This window comes from Peromyscus eremicus, chromosome 7 (genome assembly GCF_949786415.1).
Source record: "Peromyscus eremicus chromosome 7, PerEre_H2_v1, whole genome shotgun sequence".
In the NCBI taxonomy this organism is placed as follows: Eukaryota; Metazoa; Chordata; class Mammalia; order Rodentia; family Cricetidae; genus Peromyscus; species Peromyscus eremicus.
In genome coordinates this window covers 80,597,607-80,621,277 of record NC_081422.1, presented here as the reverse complement: position 1 = coordinate 80,621,277, position 23,671 = coordinate 80,597,607, and the positions used below count along the sequence as shown (strand labels likewise).

General features: G+C 40.1%; 1 protein-coding gene across 1 annotated transcript in view; it reads left to right on the top strand.

Annotated features, from left to right (window-relative positions):
• Positions 1-23,671, top strand: part of Me1 (malic enzyme 1) — a 117,036-nt gene that overhangs the window by 36,065 nt on the left and 57,300 nt on the right. Inside the window, exons 4-6 of the mRNA XM_059268324.1 lie at positions 9,653-9,728; positions 13,503-13,664; positions 18,733-18,836. Of these exons, the coding sequence (XP_059124307.1) occupies positions 9,653-9,728; positions 13,503-13,664; positions 18,733-18,836 (342 nt within the window). The remainder of the gene's footprint in view (positions 1-9,652; positions 9,729-13,502; positions 13,665-18,732; positions 18,837-23,671) is intronic.

Below are 23,671 nucleotides of genomic sequence, written 5' to 3'. Positions count from 1 at the left end.
GCTACATTTGTTTTAGAGATTCCCTGAAGATTTGGAACTTAAAGCCACCGGCCAGTGTGGTTAGGTTTCTTGTGAACATTGGGCAAATCCTAAGAGTAATAAGTAAAGAGCTCTAGCTCAAATGTACTTGAATTCTACTGTGGCCTTCTTATCTGGAGAGCCTTTGGCTTTTTTGCATACAAGTCAGTGGCAATACTGTGATGGAAACCGCCTCACTTCTATCATTGAGTGTCTCTGTGACTTCCTGTCTTGTTCCCAGTTCATAGTTTGTATTGGCCGTCCATAGGACTCACATTCCACAGCCATCAAGTAACTGAAAGATTGCTGTTTTATTTTTGCATTGCCAACAAATGTTAGATAGGATGTATGTACTTTCCCTTGAAAGTGAGAGTTACTTTTTTTTCTCTCTTTCCTTATTACTTGCAATTTTTGGAAGGAAACCTAAGCTATCAGCCTCATAGTGGGACTAAGTAATTATGCTATTTTGGTAGATTTGGGGACTCAAACAGGAAGTGAAGGATGAGTGATTATAAGTAGTCTGTACTTATACGGTTGTTTTTTGTGGAGGTGTCTACCATATGCAGCTATTTCTCAGTTTTTTTTCTTGTCTCATTTTTAGCTACTGCCTGATAGCTGTGGGTATTTTTATTTTTATTTTTTATCATAGTGTCATACTTGAGAATTTTCAGTACGTGTTTTTAATGGACCTGTTTTTATTGTATTAGGTGTTTTGTCTGCATGTATGTAAGTGTACTGTGTACATACTGTGGAGATCAGAAGAGGAGTATCAGATCTAGAACTGGAGTTATAGACAGTTGTGAGTCACTAGGTGGGTGCTGGGAACTGACCCTCTGCAAGAGCAGCAAGTGCTCTGACCCCCGAAGCCATCTCTCCAGCCCCATAGTTCAGTGTGTCTTACTAGATACTGCTAGGGCCTTGGCCACTGCCAGTTGTACTGGAAAGGAGTTCAGAGGCATCACAGTGTTAGTTACCTAATGGACTGAATGCAAAGTGAGTACTGACTGTTTTTCTTCTGCAGAGTGTTCAAACACAGACTCTATTGTGCCTTTCCTCTCACCATACAGAGTGTAAGAACAGACGTAGAACCAGCTGGAGAAGACATGGATATGTTAGTTGCTTCCTTAACTACAGTGTTACAGGAAGGCACAAATACACCTTCCTCAATTTATCCATTCTAACAACTAGCAGGTTTTCCAAATGCAAGCCTGAGTTACTTATATTTTGTCTAAGTTTTTTTTCTTGATTGATATTTTAAGAATAATGGTTCTACCTATCCATGCTTACTTAATTCTGTATCAGTAAAGAAGCATTCTGACTGCTAGTCAGTCTGGCTGTGCGAGATTCTCACCACCACTACAAAAAAAAAAAAAAAAAAAAAAAAAAAAAAAAAAAAAAGAAGAAGAAATAATGGTTCTAGCTAGTCCTGGTCTTGTAGGATGTTAGAGCAAGGCAGATTTCCTATTGCCTCCATTACCTATTTCCAAACATCAGTTCTCTTTTTAAATAAGTAGCATCTTGATAATGCTAGTGTTTCCTTTGTTGCTTTGAATTGTTTTCTTTTGTTTCATTTAAGATGAAGTCTTGCATGTCACCCTGACTGGACTCAAACTCATGGTAATCATCCTACCTCTCAAGTGCTGAGATTAGAGATATGTACCTGGACAAAAGTGATTTTTAAGAAAGTGGTTTGTTATTCTATAGGTGCTTTTGTTACTTTTCTATTCCTGTGAAGAGACACCAAGACCAAGGCAGCTGATAAAAGCAAGCATTTAATTGGAGGGTTGCTTACAGTGTAAGAGGGTCAGTCCATCATCACGGTGGGAAACATGGCAACAGGCAGGTAGTCATGGTGCTGGAGTAGTAGCTGAGAGCATATATCTGATCCACAAGTTCTTGGAGGCAGAGGAAGAGACTGGGCCTGGCATAGGCTTTTGAAACCTCAAGGCCTACCTCCAGTGACACCTTTCCAGCCTCGTCTCCTTTATTCTCTCCATTATTCAATTTCTTTTCTTTTTGTAAGAAACACAAAATTACTGACTTGTAGAGTTTTGTAATCTGGTTGGAAAACATGCTAGGAAGTGAACATTTTTGTGAGAGTATGTTAGGTACTATAGTAGAGAAACAGCGGGTTTCTATGGAATTGCACTGGTATTCTAAACTCAGCCTGAGGATGTGAGTCAGAAAATGTTTGCAAGGGCAGCTGACACTCGCATCTCCTGTGATGCGCAATTGGGAGCTGGTCTAGCAGTCAGGAGGAGCTGGAGGTACTGGAAGGCTGCCCACATGGATCCTTGAAAAATCACCAAAAGTTGGAAAGTACGTGGTTCTCAGGCTGAATCTGTTGATCAAATGCCAAGAGCAAGGATGGGACCCAAACTGGGAGATAAAGCCAGAGGCGAAGCATCTGAAATAGCAGAAGGTCAGATAAAGCGAGCTGTGAAAGAGAGTCCGAGGGCTGGAGCAAGGCAAGGATTCCCGAGGCCTTAGCTGTTCATTAGTGGAAAAGAAGCTTGAGGCATTTGAGGGTGAGCAGGAACAAAGGAGGTTGAGGAAGACTGTGGGTAGCAAGGGGGTGGCATCAGGCCAATGGGACTGGAGGGCAGAGGCATGGACACTTGCTCGTACTATAATGAAATAATAGGCTCAGCTTGAAGGACATTTGTCAGGGCCAGGATAGTAAAGTCCCTGTTTCTGTTTGAACTAAATGCGTGCTGTATGCTAATCTAATGAAATGATAGAGACGTGAGGGACAGAGATAAACAGTGGCTTTTGTGGAGGGTTTGAGAGCCACTAGAGGCCCTTGAAGAAGGCAGATTGAGTTGTGAGACTTTGGTGATAGCAGAGACCAGAAGGTGTAGGTAAAATACATGGGTGAGTATTTCTGTGAAACAAAGCTGTGCAGGAGAGGAAAAGAGAGAACAGATGGCTTGATAGGAATTTTGAGGTTTTCAGAAAGGGTATGATGGAAAGAGAAATAGGAAGAGTTAAGGATTGATGGCAGAGAACCATGAGCTCAAGAACAGTCTGAGCAATACAGATAGCGATACCTCATCTCAACAACATCCTCCACCCTAAGAAATGGACCTAGAAGCCAAATTGAATACTCCCACTAGACACATCTGGGAACATTTCGGCATTGAATGTATTATATTTGAAACAAGTTCAACCCTACTGAATAAATACTAAACAGTGAGCCCATATGGACAAGAATAAATTGCTAATTGAATAAAGAAACAGCAAATTTATAATTTCAAAGAGTTATTTCACTAAATGCATGTTATTTACCAAAAGAAAAAGGAGTGATTCTGGGGTAAAACAACCCAAATAATTTCATATTGATCAAGTGATCAGAATGAGTATTCTTGATAATGACAAATTGAGAATGGTGTCACTGATCATAAAAAGCCACACGTTTCTATGATGGTCTTCTGAAGATGTGTGAATTCAGAATCTAGTCACAGTGTAGCATCGCACAATCTCAGGATAGGGCACATGTTATAAGAGCACACTTGTGATGATGGACTGAGCCAGACAAGGAGATCCACACTCAGGCCTGGGACTACCTTCCCCAGGCTCCGAGGAGAAAGCACAGGCCCGCCCAGTGCCTTGTGGTGCCGAGCAGTCGGACACTATCATAGTGAGCAAAAGTATGGTGTGGTAAGGGAGAGAGAAAGAGAGAGACAGAAAGGTTCATGTCCTGTGGACAGAAGCAGATCTGAGGAGGTGAAAGCAGTGAGGAGTGGGCTGGGGTGGGTGGTTTGATTGCCACCCAGGGCCATGTGATGTCTGGGCCTGAGATGCTGTCGGGGCCATGTCTGGGTCCATGGCCCTGATTTGGCTGTGGTCTCTGTTGATATCCATGGCTCCTGATACCACCTGAAGCTCAGAGGATAGGGCTGTACAGAGTTGGCTGCCCCTCATTGGCTGCAACACTTGGGAGTGCAGGTTGTACATCTCACCTGGGCAGCACAATAGAGCTGACCCTGTTGGGGGTGAAGGAGGGGCATGGGCGAGCAGACCCTGAGGGCGTGAGAATGGGAGGGCTATTGTGCCCCTCTATTCTGCCATGTAGTGGCATGGGTGAGGAAAAGCTGTCCTCTTCTCCTTGCCCCTCATCACATGTGGCAGGTGGGGGACCTGACCCAACCCCTCACCAGCTGCAGCACTCAGGAAAGTGGGCCCTGCTCCCCACCTGGGCAGCACAGTACAGCCGACCCTATTGACTGGGGTGCGGGTGAACTGCCCGGAGAACATAAGTGTGGGAGATCTGGCTCTCCCTTATGGTGGCATATCTGCCTTATGGTGGCATGGGCAGCAGAGAGATGCCTCCCCCAACCCTTCTTGCTGCCTGTGGCAGGTAGGGAAGCAGGCCCTGAGGTCATAAGAGTGGGAGAGCCATCCCTGCCCCTCACCGGCTGCAGTACTCAGGAGAGTGGACCCTGCACCTTACCTGGGCAACACAGTAGAGCTGGTCCTGATGGTGCAGGTGTGGGAGATCCAACCCTGAGGGTGTGAAAGCAGCAGAACCAGCCCCGCCCCTTGCTCACTGCTGCAAGGGGTGAACTAGTCAGGGCAATGCTAGAGAGCTCACCCTGGAGAATGGAGGAGAACTGGTCGGCTGACCATACCTACAACCACCCAGGCCCAGAACCAGGGTTATGAGTTGGCCCATCCTAATATCTACCACATCTGTGATCTGTTGGAGCATGTAAAGGGGCCAGTCTTGCAGACCCAAAGCTGCAGGATCTCCAGGACATGGGGCAATAACAGTATATCCAAGAGGAGTTCCAGTGGGGGCCCATCATTGATAATGTAGCAGAAACCAGAGGCCTTAAACCAGACTAATGAGTCTTTGTAATGAACATTTGCAAGTAAAGATACATGGATAAAAGGGTTTACTTCATGACTCATTGTGTCATACTACAGCTTCCATGATGAGAGTTTTCCTTTTTTTTTTTTTCCGTTTTCCTTTTTTTTTTCTTTTTTTTCCTCTTAAATTTTATTTTATTTTATTTGGGTTTGGGGGAGGTTTCAAAGGCAGAGGGCAGATATGAAGGGATGGGGAAACGAATGGGATGGAGACGCATGATGTGAAAGACACAAAGAATAAAATAAAAAGAGTTAAAAAACACACTTTTGTAGGGTTGCAGAGATGGTTTAGCAGTTAAAAGTGAGTACTACTCTTCCTGAGGACCCAAGTTTGGTTCATTACCCACTCAGGAGGCTCACAGCTGCTTGGAATTCCAGCTCCAGGGGGATCCAGCACCTCTGGCCTCCATGGGCACCACACTCACATGTACATATTTACCCTCAGACATGCACATGCACGTAATTAAAAACTCACTTGGTACTTGGAAAGATTAAGACTAGGAAAGTTAAGCAAAGACTAAGGAAGGGCCCAGGTGGAGGAGACCAAAGAGACACAAATGTTATACTGGATTTTGAAGGGGGCTCTTTTCATTATTGGGATAGTTAGTGAAATGCTGATGTCTGAAGACCAAGTGGCAGTAATGAATCAGTACTGATTTTCTAAGTATGGTTTTGAAGAATGTTTTCTTTGTTGGAAATGCATTAACTAATTGGTAGTGATGAAGCATTATTTTGGTGTGGTTCAGGAAAAAAATGATTCTTTGTAGTATACTTTAAATTCTTGAAACATTTACTGTGAGATAGGATTGTATTGGTCATACCTTCTCAACGTTTTCCTCTTGATGTCATCTTTTTTAAAAGGTGATTTTGAGACAGGGTCTCATGTTGTGGCTTTCACTATGTAGCTCAGGCTCCCCTTGAACTCATGACAAGCTGTCTGTCTGGTTGTAGGTGTGTGTCACCATGCCCAGTTTTCCTTTGAATTTTCTTCAGCTTCAGTTGTGTTGGCTAGCCTGCCTATAAGAGCACTGTATGATGAGGACTCCTCTTAATCAGCCCAGTCTGTTCCTGTGTGCTGCTAATTTTAATACTCTTGCCTTGGCCTTTCTTCTTTGTCATTTAATCATTTCTTCTAGTACTGTCAACTCTAGACTTTTGGCTTTGTATCATCTTTATCCTGTTGTATCTCTTGATTTTTACAGGCCTACATTTTATCCAAACTTAGCTTTCTTAAGTATGGATGATCCTCAATGATATAGCCCTGCTAAATCCATTTTAAGTTGAAAGTGATAAGTGAAAAAATGCATTCATGGCATTGAGGATGTGGCTCAGTGGTAGAATGCTTACCAGCACATACGAGGCCCTTGGGCCCATCTCCAGCATTCAGAAAGAGAAAGATGCATTTAGTGAACCTAACCTTTGGGCATCCTCACTTAGCCACACAGCGCACAGTAGCATATTGCTTGTGAAACTGTGGCTGACTGGGAGCGATGGCTGTACAGCTGCCCAGCTCATCAGAGAGTTGTTCCATCATATGTCACTAGTCCAGGAATCAGTCAAAGGTCCAGTTCAGAGTGGGGTTCGTAATGAGCGTGTACTGCCTCCCAAAACCTGTAACAAACCATTGCAGGTCTAGACGGTGTGTACTGCTTTCTCCATCAATCGAGGGCCTGTTGTATGGCTCAACTTTGGTTAACTCTCAAGGCTTACTAGTGTATGTTCACATTTTGTGGAAGTGGAGTATAACTTTATTATTTCTAGAAATAACAAATGCAAGAATGTATTATAATAGAAAATTGCAGAATCGTTGCCTCCTCCATTGGCTCAGGAACAGGCATATAAACTTGTTTCCAAAAGAAAATGTAAATCTTGTTAAAATAGAAAGTTGCGTGTTATGAAGTGAATTCCAGTTTGATGTGCAGTTCCACAGGGATATCAGCCAACAACATGGAAAATATTATCTTGTCTTCCAAATGTGTTGAGAGTAGAATATGTAGTGTTAGAGGTTATGGAAAATGATCTTCTTTTTAAAATTGCTTCAGTTCTGATATGAACTAGTTACCGGACTCTGAGTATCTTCAGTTGGCCTGTTTAGCTTTGAACAGAACTCAGTGATTTTTAACAGATTGGTCAGTAAGAATAGAGATAGCAAGGGTTTAAGGCTGGGATGTAGCTCAGGCGTAGGGATTTAGCATAGCATGCATAAGGCTCTGGTTTAATTCCCAGAAAGTTTCCCATTTCAATTGTATTCATTTTAAAATGTAGATAAATGTATTTCTTATCTAAACTTTCATTATATAACTTCTCTCTCTCCCTCTCTCCCTCTCTGTTTTCTCTGCCCCCCCCCCATTCCCATAGGATTAATGTTTCATATTCAAATTATATGCCAGGCAGTATGAGTTACTGATGTGCAGAAATCCTTTTGGATATCTCAGATTTCTAATCATGGGAACATTCCAGGAAGGATTACAAATAACTCCTAAAATGCTTGGCTTTGGTGGGACATTACAGACCTTTGGCTTACTGAGCTCCTTCCTAGAGGAAGCATTTTTGCTGTGAATGAATCTCTACATAGTGTAATAGATCATGGGGAGCCAAATGGCTCTTCCATAGTAGTTGAACCCAGATCTGTGCATAATAAATCTTGATATTTAATTGGTGTTAATTTTAATATCATTCTTTGTTCTTTGTTTTAAATGATTCTGTTTCAGGAGAATATTATTATTTGAAAATCTTGGCCAGCAAACAGTCTCCAAAGAAATATAATTTAATGGTATATTGCCAAGAACATCTTATATAATTTAATACAAATTTCTTACTTAGGCCCAAATAACTCATTTTATTTTCCCAGTTCTTTATTGATACCCTTTCTGTTGATTGCATTATGTCAGTCAGATCTAAAAATGCATGTAGCTTATTAGGAGCTTCTTACCATTTAGGGACACAGCAACTTCACATGAGACAGTAAGAAAACCAGGAAAGGATATAATTTGGTATAAACTTATTTTTTTTAATTCTTTGAAAATTTCATGCACAAGTATAGTATATTTTAATTAGTATTTTTAGCCAACCATGTTATAATTTTTGGTTATTTAATAAATCAGTCTAATATATGTCTGGATTTATTTTATGATTTCTGTGATTTAAAAAAAATTGGTTATAGGGTGTGGGGAATTAACTCTGTTAGTAAAATGTTAGCTGTGTAAGCACTAGGGCCTGAGTTTGAGCCTTAGTACCCATATAGGCCAGACATGGTGGCATGTGCCTGTGATCCTAGTAATGCTGGGATATCCATTATTTGGGCCAGCCAAACTACTCTATTTTGTAGGCTGGTAAGAGAGCCTGTCTTAAAAAAAAATGGCTAGTATGTAAGGCAAGGTACCTGAGGTTGTCTTCTGGCTTCCACACGCATACCTAAATATGTGTTTACCTGTACCTGCATGTCCATGTACACATATGCACCCACATGTATGCACATGTGCACACACACACATAACCTTTAGAAATTAATTCAAAAGTAAACAATACCATAAAAGCCAAGAGGACAGTTGCATTTAAGGGGGAAGAGTGTGTGTGTGTGCGAAAACAGATGATTTCTAGATAGCTGGCAAGATTCTCATTGTATAAATAGATGTTATGTAGGACGATGTTTCCTTGGTCATTAAGTTGTACTTGTGTATGGTTCTCTGTTTTGAGTTATAATAATTCTAAAGCAAAAAAATTTAAATGATGATAAATCATCCCCCCCATGTTAGTATTTTAATGTGTAAAGCTTGTGTGAAGCTACTTGTTAAACTTTCACAGGAAATTCAGTGAGGTGGATGTTTTTAAGGCTCCAGTTGGGTTGAAAGAGCAGAGGTACAAACAGCAATGAGATGGTCAGGTGAGCATCACAGGGACAAGTGTGCAGCTTCGTCACTTCAGCCTCTGGTGCATCTTCTCATCCTCACGTCGTGGGGAGAAGCGAGTGGAGCACACTGTGTCCTTTTGTCATTTCACCAGACTCTTCCATGTTCTGTGTTTAGTTAAAGACTCACTGGGTTTGTGAGTGGTACAGAAACTTCTAAGTTCTCTTTTTCTGTTTTAATTATATGTTTGTCCGTGTGTCTGTGTCTGAGAATGTGCACATGAATGCAGGTGCTTTCAGAGGCCAGAAGAGGGCGTCATATCCCTTGGAGCTGGAGTTACAGGCAGTTGTGAGTTGTCTGACATGGGTGCTAGGAACTGAATGTGGGTCCCCTGCATGAATAGTACATGCTCTAACTACTGAGCCATCTTCATACTAAAATGATGTTTTTTATTAGTGTGTTATATGTATATTTTTGTTTGGGTATGTGCATGCTTATATGTGTGCACATGTCTGCACGTACTTCCTAGGTCCAGAGGTCAGTTTTGGTAATCTTCCTTAATTACTCTTTATTTTACCCTTTAAGAGGAGTCTTTCATTGAGTCTAAAGCTCACCGATTTGGCTAGGGTGACTGGCCAATGAGCTTTTACCCCCCTGCCCTGGTCCCCCAGTGCCATGTCCAGTTTTGTGCTATGTTGGAGATCAAGCCCAGGGCTTCATGTGTGACAAACAGGCACTCCGCCAATCGAGCTACATCCCCAGCCTCCTACTTACAGGATTTCTGCCATTATTTAAGGAAATGCTTTCTCAGTAATGTAATAAAAATGGAGGTATAGTGATAGATTTAAGTTTTTACTAATGTTCATGGTCATTTCACAGTTTTGAAGTAAATTAAAACTTTTTTTTCATTCCAGAGGCCTCTTTATTAGTATCCATGACAAAGGGCATATTGCTTCAGTTCTTAATGCATGGCCAGAAGATGTTGTCAAGGTAAGTTATCGGTGACTGCACTGAGGTAGTTTGCTCTCTTTTCTGTCCCATGACACATGTCATAGTCACGTTCTCATTGCTGTGAGCATCATTGTCAGTGACTATCACCAACTAATACTCTGATTTTTCTGTAGTATTTAATTTTATTATAAAGCTATTAAGATACTGTTTTCCTGACATTTCTAATTTCTTAGTGTTTTATTCTTTATAAAGTCATTATATGTATATAAACATATATATATATATATGTATATATATACACATGTGTTGAACATGTAGGGCATATTATTTTTTTAAGCAAACTCCTTTATTGTATTTTTTGTGTTTAATGATCTACCAAGTTCAAGGTAGGCAGAAGAAATCTATTAAATCAATCCTTTTATCCTTATGACCTTAAGAAGCTGTGAGTTAAATAAATTTAAAGTAATAATAATTTTTGAGGGTGTGTATGTGCATATGCATGTGCGCGTGTGTGTGTGCGTGCGTGCGTGCATGCGTGCGTGCGTGCGTGTGTGTGTGTGTGTGTGTGTGTGTGTGTGTGTGTGTGATGTAAGTGAGGGTACATTCATTCCACAACCTTGGTTATGGGATCTGAACTCTGGTCAGGCTTCTGTGGCCAGTGCTTACCAGCAGAGTCATTTCCCTGGTTTGATATTTACTATGACCAGAAATTTGGAGAGGATTTTAAGAATTAACAAGGTGGTTCAGAAAATAGTTCTGGAGTGGAGTTCTAATCAGTGCTTTGTCATCCTACCAGCCAGGCCGTAGACCGTCGCCCTGCTTCCTGCTCTCCATCAGCACCAGCTGATCTCTGCGGTTGACTTTGTTAATAGTCTACCTTTATCCCTGGACCCTCAAAGCCCTGGGTCCCTTTAAAAGCTTAGTGTTTGGCACAGGACACTAAAAAAGTCAGTGCTTGATTGGGATAGCATACTGAAGAGTAAGATATGGTCTTTACTGTGTGGTTGAACACATGTAAGAGAGGCAGTTTATTAGGTAAAATGTAAAGTGCATGGTAGTATAGATGCTCTTTCTCAAGATATTTTATCACAGATTTTTTTTTTTTTGCCCTGTTAGGACTCTTTAATGTTGAAATATTTCCAGTAAGACGTAAACTAAGCTAAGATATAAATATCTCAAAATTTAAAAAATTTTTCAATATATGATTATAATTATAATTTTGTAGATATATGCCTTCATAATTAGGTAATGGTACTAGATGGGAGAGGAGCCTAGGGAATAAAAGTTAAGTACATCAACAACAAAATGCTTTAAAAAAGACATTTAAATCTTCATATTTAAAACATACTTCATTTAACATAGATGTGCTATCAAGTAAATGACAGTGTATACTATTTAAAACCTCCTTTTCAAAAATTGAAACTGTTGAAAATTATACGGTTTCAGTGCTTTTAATGACCTGGAAAGCATTACTCAGATTATAGATAATTTATATGATAAAATTACTATCTTTATAGAATACCCTTGTAGCTAGAGTTTTCCTTCCTGGCCCACAGTCAGGACAAATTTCTGTCACCCGCCAGTCCCACAGCCACTCAGTCCCAACCAAGTAAACACAGAGACTTATATTGCTTACAAACTGTATGGCCGTGGCAGGCTTCTTGCTAACTGGTCTTGTATCTTAAACTAATCCATTTCTATAAATCTATACCTTGCCACGTGGCTCGTGGCTTACCGGCATCTTCACATGCTGCTTGTCATGGCGGTGGCTGGCAGTGTCTCCCTCCACCTTCCTTTTCTCTCCATTCTCCTTTCTGTTAGTCCTGCCTATACTTCTTGCCTGGCAACTGGCCAATCAGTGTTTTATTTATTGACCAATCAGAGCAACACATTTGACATACAGACCATCCCACAGCATACCCCACTAAAACATTTCTAAGTATAGGCAGGCCAGCTGGGTTCCCCATGTTGAGAACTTCATTCATGAGCATTTGTATCATCAGCTGTGCATACAAGTCCCTCTGTCTGTGACAGACATTAAATAAAACAATGTCTATTAAATACACACCAGAATTATTTGGACACTGAGAAATGGCCGTAAACTTAAAAAGGTTACAGTGCTCAATAGTAGCATATATATTACTGTAAATTAGAACTGCATTGAACTAATGGTGTATGATTACCTTCTCTGTAAGAGCATGAATATATTGACCAATTGCATTTAGGGGAAATTGTGACTCCTTGCAATTTCACAGGGAAAAGTTTTTGAAGATGGAGTATATGGAATACGCAAAAGAAATTTCACCTCTCCTTTAACGTATTTACTTTAAAACAATTTTCCAATAGGTGTATTTTACAGTACACAAAAAATTAAAGCAGCAGGTCTCAGCAGTACATTTTAAAGCCCATCTGACCTTACAGTGTTGTGGAAAGAGCTCAGTGCTGAGGGCAGATCCAGGTTCTGGTTCCTTGAGACTGCTTAGGGGGCTCATCTATGCAAGGTAGTTTAGTTTTCTGATTTTCCCTTTAATGATCTATAAAGTAGGAGAAGGGAAAGGAACATGATCTAGGCCCCCATTAAAACACTATAACTTTCTGAGGATAGGAATGGTAGCTATTTTTTTTTTTTAGAATTTGAAATACAAGTGCCGTGGTAAGTTCTTTCTTTATATATCATGATTTCACTTTATATACCCATAGATATGTCTAGATTACTACTATTTATTAGCTGTTTACTTAGTGCTAAATGTTGTACCAGATGCTGGGATTACAGTAGTGAGGAAACAGAGCCACTCTGAAAAGCACATGTGTTAGTTTATTTTTAAACTAAGAAAGAGGGGCTGGAACGAGGCTCAGCAGTTATAAGCACTGGCTGCTCTTCTCCACCCCAGGCTGATTCCTAGTGCCCACCAAATCCAGTCCAAGGGAACCCAGTGCCCTTTTGTGCCCTCCATGGGTGTCGAGCATGTCTGTGATACATAGGCATACAAGCAGGCAAAACACCCAAACACATACAATAAGTGAATTAAAAATAAAATAAGAAATAGAAGCTTAAGTTCATTGCTATTCCATGGATATTTTGAGTGAAGAATTTTAGATTTTCTAATAAATAAGATTTAACTTATATTGTGGCCATGAATCATAGAATGAAGGCATTGAATGCATAAATTTTAATGATGATATTAAATTCTGTAAAGTAAGTCCTCCACATAAGTAACATGTATGGTTCATTATTATTTCTAAGTAAGTAGAAATAAGCTAAGCAGAATTCATGAGTTCTAGGGAAAGGTCCCCAGGTAATTAATGTAGCATGTACTGGGCATGCTCTGGAGATAACAGTATAGTGTCAGGTACTTCTGGGAGTAAGAGGTCAGAGCCTCTTGGAGCAGAGGTGTGGCTTCCCCATCTACCTGGCACTTGTGCATACCTCATTATGGACGCCCCTGTCATTGCACTGAGGGGCATTGGCTAGCCTGACAGCCGCCCGTGCGTTTGGTTTGCAGTGTGAGCTCTAGCTTCCCATTTACCCTCTCGATTGAAGAGTAAGTATTTGGGTTGTTTGAAGTTCTATTTCACACCTTCTCTTCTTTCTACAGTAATATAATTAATCATACATGTAACTATATAGTGCTCAACATATATAGATCAAATCTACTTCTCCCCATTCTTCCCTAATGACTATGATTACATACAGTTTTTGTATATTTAACTTATATTTTCTTGTAGCTCCATGTTTCATTGCAGGGCATTCATTACCTTCAGGACTAGAGAGCAGGAAAGAAGATGAACTTTTCATCTTTTTCTTTCTTCTAGGCTATCGTGGTGACTGACGGAGAACGTATTCTTGGTTTGGGAGACCTTGGTTGTAATGGGATGGGCATCCCTGTGGGTAAACTGGCCCTGTACACGGCGTGTGGAGGGGTGAATCCACAGCAGTGTTTACCTGTCATTTTGGATGTGGGAACAGAAAATGAGGTAAATGTTGAGTGTATAAAGCAGCTAGCTGTTTTAAAAAGTGGTGCCGAATTCTGCATTTTGAGATTGTATTGTATTTCATGAACTTCATAAAATTCATTCATTTTTTCTAAGTTACCCCACTCCCCTAGACTCTGCCCCCAACTTTTATAGGGAAATAACTTTTCTGTGCTTTTCTCATCTCTATATGATTTATCTGCCTTAGAGGTCTCAAATTCTTTGATAAGTATTGATGCCATTTTTATTTGAAGCACATGAATTACTCTAAGATACCATAATTTCTTTCTAATTATTATCTTTACATTGTGCAGGAAATAATTCCGTAGGTCTTATTAAATTGAATCAGCTTGCAACCTTACTATTCTAAAAGTCTGTATTGAATCTGTGGTAGATGATTTGGAATTCAACTTTTCTTACTTCCACATTAATATTTTAGAAGAATTCCATCAGTAATTTAAACATCTCTTAAGTTTCTTATCATGTACAAGCAAAATCTTATTTGGCTTCTATGCATGAATGCTTATTTAACCTTTATCCAAAGAAATATTTTGATTTAAAATGTGGCTTCTATTTTCTTTTTCAGTACTAATAGAAATGACTTAGTTATGAAAGCTAACCTGTTTTAAAATTCTATCTATGTATTGATATTAAGATTTTATTTTAATTTTTGTATATTTTAAAACAAGCTGAGATGATATAAGGAAGTCAGTAAAACCTACAAGATCTATGGTGTATCTTGAAAATTCTAGGAGTTATTGAAGAGGAATGGAAACTATGAAATAAGTATATAATAATTTGAACAGTTTTAAACCTGGGCCTTTATGTATTTTTATTCATTTGTATGAATATTTTGTTTGCATGAATGTGTTTGTACCACGTACATGCCTGACGTCCATGATGTTAGAAGTAGGTGTCAGATCCCCTGGAATTGGAGTTAGAGATGGTTGTGAGCCATGGTTGTGAGCCATGTGGGTTCTGGGAACTGACCCAGGTCCTCTGCAAGAACAGCCAGTGCTCTTAGACAAAGACCTGCTCTTAACCTCCAGTCTCCACCTGGACCTTTTTGCAAGGCTCTCCATATCATGTGGACATAGAGAAACTTGATCCCTGGGATCTACAATAGAGAGTCTTGAATTGATAGATTGCACAAGTTATCAGAAACAAATGGTTCATGAAAGTGGGTCTTGGAATTGTCAAGTTGACTGGTTGCCTTGGATTTTTCACATTATCTGTTCTTATCACATTATATTGGAGAAATCTGCCTGCTATCTATTTTTCAATATTTACTTCCATATTTGTCCTTCAGTGTTAAAAGTAGTGTTGTTGTATTCTTATTTTTTTGCATGTGTATATGGGTGTGATGTGCATGTGTGTATCTGGTTTTTGTGTGTGTGAGCACCTGTGTGTAGGTGCCCATGAATGTGTGTGTGAGATGTGTGTAGGCACCCATGTGTGTGTGGGAGCATATGTGTGTAGGCGTGTGTGTGTGTGTGTGTGTGTGTGTGTGTGTGTGTGTGAGAGAGAGAGAGAGAGAGAGAGAGAGAGAGCATATGTGTGTAGGTGCCCGTGTGTGTGTTTGTGTGTGTGTGTGTGTGTGTGTGTGTGTGTGTGTAAGGGAGAGAGAGAGAGAGAGAGAGAGAGAGAGAGAGAGAGAGAGAGAGAGAGAGAACTCGTATGTGTGTAGGTGCCCATGTATGTGTGTGGATGTGGAAATCAGAGGTTGAATTGGGTGGCAGTCACTATAAGGTTTTCACAATAACATTATTCTTGTTGCTTCCTTTTGTGACAGCCTATAAACTAGAATAATCTTCAGTTCCTTCCTTTTTCTCCTGTTTTGTTTCGGTGAGAATACAAAGTAATAGGGTCCATCACTGTGTCCTCATACGTGTCTGACATTGTAACTTGCTCGCACTTGTTCCCCACAGCCCCCTCCTCCCCTGGCTGGTTCCTTTTTAATTGCATTTTGTATTTATTAATTTTTGACACTCAAATCTCTAAAAATGTACTACTTTTCAAGTATATCTTAATTTTCTTAATTAAATTTTTATGATAAAAAGAACAAACTATTTCTGACAAGTACATTATTATAATTGAAGAATTATATAGCATTCTAATTTATTTCAAAAACTGTCTTTTTCATAAATCTTAAAATCAACTATGATAATTATTTTTCTCTTTTTTGCATTTATTTGTGTGTGTCTGTGTCTGTGTGTGTGTCTGTGTGTGTGTCTGTGTGTGTGTCTGTGTGCATAGATAAGAGAGAGTGGGCAGACTGTGGGAGTTTGCTCTTTCCTTCTACTCTGTGAGTTCTGGAACTGAACTTAGGACATCTGGCTTAGTGGAAAATGCCCTTACCCATGGAGCAGCCTCAATTATACTTCTTTATGTTATGTGTTTCAATTATCAGTGTGGGAAAGAATAGGAGAAAAGTGAAGGGATACATTTTTTTCTCAACTGTTTTTCTTTCTCTTTTTCTTCTAAATCTCATATTCAGAGGCTAAATATATTCCAGACTTGGAGAAAGTATTTTAATATTGGCAGCCATTAGTAGCACATTGGCAGTTTAACCTCGGCTGCCCACAAGCCTGCCAGTGGGTTGTTTAAAGAGTTTTTATGCCTTAAGGAACAGCTGAGCTTTACAACAGTCCTGGGTTTCAGGCTTTTTATTTTACATTTATGTCATTTAACACGTTAGCGTCCAGTGAGCAAAAAACCTTAACTACTTGTTAAGCAGTACATTGCGAGTAAGATGTATTGGTCAAACCAAGGGGATTTCACAATGAGAAAGAGTGCTATTAATAATTATACCAGGACAACAGGCGTGCACTTGGCTGCGGTTTCTATTGGCTTTAAGTAAACCCTACTTCAGAAGATTCAAATAATTGAACCATCTTAACATCACCACACCTGAAAGAATGTATTTGTTTATAACAAAGTGTTTCCAAACCCAGTGGCTTAAGATCATTACTGTTTTACTAATGCTTATGACCCTGTGAACTTTAGTTTGGTCTGGATGGATAGGAAAGCTTGGATGGCTAGGACAAGAGTGCTTTTCTCCATCTAAATTTTCACTCCTAAATTATTTACATTATGCATACACAATATCTATCAGGCTTTCATCTCAGTAACAGGGATGGGCCTGAAGTTAGGGTCCTCTCATCCAGATCAGTTCTAGGTGAGGCTTGGGGTTGGCTTCTTAACTCTGGCTCTTTTCATGTGTTCTCACACAAGACTGACAATGATGAGTCAGGGACAGAATAAGGGCCAACATTCCTGATTAAAAACTGGAGACTAGGAGTCCTATGGTTCTAGAAGGTCCATGGCCAGTAAAGCCCCCTGGACATCAAGCCCCCTTTGTAGGACCCAGTTTTGTCTCCTCAGAGTGAGTTTCTGTAGCTCACTGTTTCCAGGTTTTTGCTTTTGCCCTCCTGTGAGTTCTTATTCTGCCCTCTGAGATATCCTTTCTTTTTCCTAAGAAAACCATTTAACACCATTTAGAGGTTTTCAAAGTCAGTGCTTTATAGTTTCCAGTGTTCAAGTCTTACACATCTGTTGATAAATATTTCCCTGTGAATTTTGTGGTTTGGATTACTGTTGTAAAATAGAGTTATATTTTGTTTTTCAACTGTCCACTACAAATATGATGAGATACATTTATTTCTGTATATTGTTCTTACATCCTGTGACTATATTAAGTTAATATACATTTTTGGATTTTATAGATTACTGCTATTTTCTATTTTCATAATTATATGTATACAAATACAGAGTGCTAGTTCTTCCCTTTCCAGTCTGCATACTTGTCTTTTCTTACCTTATTATAATGGCTAGCATCTCTAGTGTAATGATGAAAGAAAGTGATAAGGACAGATTGAAGCATGATCCTAATTAGTCTTAACTATAAAAACCTGGAGTCAGATGTTAGAGTGAAAGCTGAAAGATCAGAGAGGCAGAGCAGCAGCCATTAGAGACTTCTTACCTCTACAAATCATCAGACCAAATGGGGGCAAGATCCTGTCTCCACATGTCGTAAATTCCTGTCTCCTCCTTCCTAGTGCTGGTATCAAAAGCTTGAGCCTCTCAAGTGCTTCAGACAAAGTCATGAGCCTCCCAGGTGCTGGGATTCAAGGTGTGAGCCACCACTGCCTGACGCTGTTTCTTTTTTAGACGGGTTCAATCTCATGTAGCCCAGGATGGCCTTGAACTCCTGATTTTCCTGCTTCCTTCTCCCAAGTGCTAGGATTAGAGGTGTGTGCCACCACTGCCTGGCCTCTATGGTTAACTAGTGGCTAGCTCTGTCCTCTTATTTCCAGGCAAGCTTTATTTGTCAGAACACAAACAAAGTATTATACAACAGGTACTTTTGCATTGTTCTGAATCTGAAGATAATTAGCTGTGTTTTTCATAGATATTCTTAATTTTCTAAGAATTTTTGCTACTAAAGGGCGTGTTTTATGCTATCTATATTATATCTCAATTTAACAATTGATTTATTGAAATGTTAAGGATTACTTATGACAATACTTGAACAGAATAGTACTGTCTCAGGTCCTTCAGTTTTAAAAAAAACTTGGTAAAGGCTAAAAATATTCTCTCTTAAGTAAGTCAGTAGTCCTATAACAAGTAGGACTCAAAATGTTTGAAGCTTTCAGTTTTTGGAAATGGAAATAAACCTATGAAGAGAAAGAGAATTGTTATCCTTCCATTTATAAAGCTGCTGTAAATCTTTAAAACTTACCATTATTTCTGTGTGTGATAAATTTCACCTGTAAACTCTGAATGGAGCTTTTCTAATTTGCGCCACTGGCATGTTTTAATTACTTTTCTTTTCCCCAGACTAACCCAGAATGTTTTAACATTTAGTAATTACCTTTCTCGTTTTGGATATGGACAGTATGGGCTCTGTGAAGCATTATAAGTAGGTAGTGACGGTGGCTAATTATGAATCAGTACGCCAAGATTTTATTTTTGTTTCTACTTCTTATAGAGATGACGAAACAGGCTAAAGAAAAGTCAGTGACTTTCTCATTGCTAATTCTTTTGATGGAAACTGTTTCCTTCACACTAGGAGTTACTTAAAGATCCACTGTACATCGGGCTGCGGCAGAGGAGAGTGAGAGGTTCTGAATATGACAAGTTTTTGGATGAATTCATGGAGGCAGTTTCTTCCAAGTATGTATAATCTTTATTTTTATCTGTATTTGAGTTGAATTTCCAAAGTCTGAAACCAAACTGCATAACTATTAAAATCTCCCAAGTTTGATTGAGTGTGGTTTAATAAATAGATTTGATATGAATGAAAGAAAACTACCTCCCCCATAACGTTTCCTGGCTAAGTGGTAGCATCATGTGTCTATCCTTCAACGCTATCTCTGTTTATATCTGTGAAGGAGCCTTGTCTTTAGAAGTTTGTTGCTATGGAAATACACGATGGTCTCCGGCTGTACTACACTGAACCCACACATCACTTCTGAAATGCATGCTGATGGAAAATAGGGAACTGCCCAATGACAGTAAATACAAGAAGGAAACCTTTTCCCTTTTTACATTTTTGGCAGTCTGCACTTCTTTCTGGCTGCTGGTAAAATCTGCTCTTCATTCATGTTTGTGGCTGATATTGGACCCTTTTGTGGTAGGAGAAGGAAGAGGTGGGACTGAGTGTGAGCTATCCAACCCCAGAGCCTGTAATAGAGGGAGAACCAGGCCATCCATCACATTTATGCATCTCTGCTTAAATCTACAGGATTTGATTAAATGTACTACTGTATTTTCACCTAATGTAGTATATAATGTAGCATTTGATTGCGGGCCTGTGGCACTCTTAAGACTTTCAAACTTTTTCCTTGAGAAAGAGATTCTACGATAATTTTAGTAATATCTTCAGGAATTTTTCATGCCAGCCAACAGTCATTCATTTTGTTAGTGTGCAGCCATAAAACCATTATTGTTTAAAAATACATATGTACTTGGTGATTTGTTCGTAAATAACTTTATCACTGGGATCTCATGTGACTAGAGCTGTCCTTTTGTTTCTTGTAATTTAAAGTTGTAACTAACAGAAGAAAACACTTTTTCATCAGCCTGCACAGGATTAAATACATTGAATTGTTTGTTATGGCATTCAATGCAGAGTATACTTTGAAGTTGGTATGGACTACTTTTAAAAGTTTGATTGGCTTGTTACTTTCCTACTCAGACAATAAGCCATGTTTATGTATAGAAATAGTTGAGAAACTTTAAGATCAAAATTATGTAATACCATTCATTTCTACTTATTATTCACATGTAATTTTAAATGTTTTATCCTAAAATCTTACATAAGGTTGTGATTATCAACTTTCTAAATAACCGCATAATTGAGAGATTGTTTAGGTAGTGCCATGAAGTCACTAAAGAAAGGAAATGAAACTTGCAACATATTTGCCTCACCCTCAGTTCGTGAAATTAAAATCTACCTAAAGAAGACAAGTTCATTACGTTTCCAGGGAACTTATTGCACAAGTTGTAAGCTCTTAAATGCCGATGCATAGAGGAAAATTGTGTGCAAACAATGGAAAGCTTTCTGGAGAAACTGACGTAGGAACCAAGTTGGAATGATCTTTTTCAGTGCAGGATCAGACTTAAAAAAAACGTACATTTTTAATATTAAAATGGGGGATTACAGGGCTGGAAAGATGGCTCAGTGGATAAGAGCACTGCCTGTTCTTCCAGAGGTCTTGAGTTCAATTCCCAGTAACCATATGGTGACTCACAACTGTCTGTAACTCCAGTTCCAGGGGGATCTAACACCCTTACACAGTCGTATACACAGGCAAAATACTAATGCACATAAAATAAAATCATTTAAAAATTATTTAAGATATATGAAAAGAAAATGGGGATTAATAGGCTCAACACTAATTTTTAATGCAGAAAACATCTATAGTCAGGCTTGCTTGCTCATCCCTATAATCCTAGGAATTTGGAAACTGAAGCAGGAGGATTGCTTTGAGTTCCAGTTCATCCTACACTATATAATGAGACTGCTCAAAGCAAAAATGGGGAAAAGGAGAATATATCTGGAGGAAGTTGGGAGTTGTACTTCTGAGCCCTTCCCAGAGAAAAGTAACAGAGACTTAAAAAATATCATTTTGATATTATCCCTTCACAAGCTGTCTAGAAGTGAAACCAAGCATTACCTAATTAGGGCAATGAAGATAAGTTCATTTTACAAGGAAACATAACTGAAATTCACAGTTGGGGTATAACTGCAGCAGCTGGAGTTACAGGACACCAGACTGCGATGGGATGTATTGAGTGCTCTTGGGACCAACGCTTGTAAGAGGGAGAAGGAAGAACAGACACGAAGTAAGGGAGAAGCCCTGCTGCAGCACAGACCCCCACACCTGCGGTAATAGCATTTGGGGCCACCCTGTGGGCTGCTGAGATGGCTAGCAGCCACTAGTTTTGCTACGTCCCCAGCACCAAAACCATTCTGGCTTCTTAACTAACTTAACTTAACTTACTATGATGGCAGTCATGTGGTGGGTGGAATGGAATCAAACCATCTTTGTTTGCTCTGTGGTAGCTCTTGCCATATAGGTCAAGGACTTGTGGATAGTGTGACACACTTAGGAAGCATGAAATCAGAATATCTCAGTTGAGAAATCCTTCACAAGATAGATTTATGGTCTCATTCCAACTTTTCTGAGTACCTGGTTGGGGCTCCATTTATTACTGACCTTCATATTGCTTCTAAGAAGGGGAGGGAGTGGGAGCGTCCCCAGATATCACTGTAGACTCTGGCCAAAGTCCTCCAGGCGTCTCAGCACTTTCCCCCAGTGGAGCTACCTGAGTAAGCATCCTAGATCCCTCTGAAGAACTGGGGGATTACTGCCGTGTATTCTTGCCGAAGTATTGCGAAGTCTTGCCTTCTGGAAACTAGGCCTCTTCTGCCCATGACTTCTGGGTAAAAGATTAGCTCAAGTTTGGAAATTGCACAAGCAATTGCAACTTTATTGTGTTAACTGCCTTCAATTGTGTGGCTGTTTGCCTTTGATTTCTTTTGATGGCAAACACTGAGAGGCAGACTCTAGGAAAGCTGTTCTCTTAGCTCTCATAACTGCATCATTCTCACGTACACACTGTTGTTGCCTCCTGAATCACAGCTGCACCCACCGGGCTTCTTCCTGGAGTACTATCATCCTTCTCACTGCTTATCAGTAAGCCTAGTTATATATCAACTCTGTTTTCTGTCCATCCTGGCCTCCTGAGGGCCAGGAACAAACTTTTCAGTAATTTGGGGACTTCTCATCAGCATATTCCATGTGGCTTTGGTACTTGGTATGTTTTTTTGTCATTGTTATAGAACATAGTCATTGTTTTTTTTTTTTTTTTTGTGTGTGTGTGTGTGTGTGTGTAGTTTGTACATTCCAGAATGTCTTTCTCTGAACCTATAATCCCCACTTCTGCCATCCATGGCAATTTTTCTGGCATCTCAGCCTCATTTAGTATGAGCCATTGGTTTGGGTAGGCATCTAGCAGTCATCTTAATAGTCACTTTGTGTCATCTCTAGGAATTCTTGCCAGCTGTTAAATTCTGCATCTCAGGAAACTGTCTGAAAATCACTCCCTAACATTAAGGTTCAGTATCTGATCAAATACCCCCAGAATTAAACTCAGTTGTACTGTTCCTGGCTAATACAAACTATCTAAATCTGTTCCTCTGGAATACAGTTGCTCTCTTCCTTTCTGAGCCCCAGCATGCCCTGCATGGTTTCTGATGTGATATGATGCTCTTATAGGCCCAAAAGAGTTCTGGGGGAGATTCAGGAATTGATGGGGGTTAGAGGGGTGCATACTGTCTCCTGGAGGGAACGTCTGTCTTCAAATGACAGTGAGGAGAAAGAAGAAGACTGCTCTTGTGAGGTCCTAAAATGGTGTTGACTCGGAAGAGTCAAGATTTGGGGAGATCAAGCCTCCCCATGCAGTAGGAGCCCATTCACTCTACTAAGACTCAGGTGTAGCAGATTTGCCTGTGTGGGAATCTTGGATGCTCACTGCAGGCTAAGCACCCTGTTCTTGTCATCAGGGTCTTCTCCTAAGGAGCCACAGGATCTGAAAGTCGCTTTGTGTATGCAGTAGAGGTCTGTGGCCCTCATGTTGACAGTTACTTGCCCTCAAGTCTTGTGTTTTTTCCTATTATCCTTTGAGTGTGATTTCTCAAAAACTCTTCAGGAACATTCCAGTTAACATTTTCTTGTTCTGATATACTGAGCAGGTCACCTCAGGAGAGCATTTTAACAGGTGGACTGCCACCTTGTGCTGTGGATTATTTATTACCAGTGACAGGATCCTTATGGCCATCAAAGGCTGACATAGGTCAAAGGACCCATCTTCTCACCTGCTTTTCCAGACCAGTCCTGGTACCAGATGTCATAGACTAGGTTACCTGGGAGGCATATTCTGAAATGAAACCCAGTGTTTAAAGATTTTGCAAGAAGTGCCTTTGAGATTAACTCCCAGGGAAGGAAGACAAAGGACATGGCTTTGAGCAGGAGAGGCTGAGTGGTTCTACAGGTACAACAGCCTCCACTCCCTGCCCGCAGAGTGCCACTGGCTGCAGCTGCTGCTCTCTGGGCTGCACTGGCCTAGCCTCTGTGTGCTTCTGTATCAGTGAGTAATTGGGTGTAGGTCACCCTGGGAAAGAACAGGCCATGCTTTGTCATGAAGTGGCTCTCTGTGGCTAAGGTGATCCCTGGCATAACAGTGGGTAATCTGGGTACCATTTCATGTGTTGAGTACAGTGACTGAATCAGGAAGTGTTAAGTGGCCTCAGTATTAACGAACATCTTTAGTAGTGTAGCCCATAGTATTCCTTAGTACTTTCTACTTGTGGCTGGAGAGATGGCTCTGGTTAAGAGCACTGGCTGCTTTTCCAGAGGACCCGGGTTCAATCCCCAGCACCCACTGTCTGTAACTCCAGTTCCAGGGAATCCTACAGCCTCACACAGACATACATGCAGAAA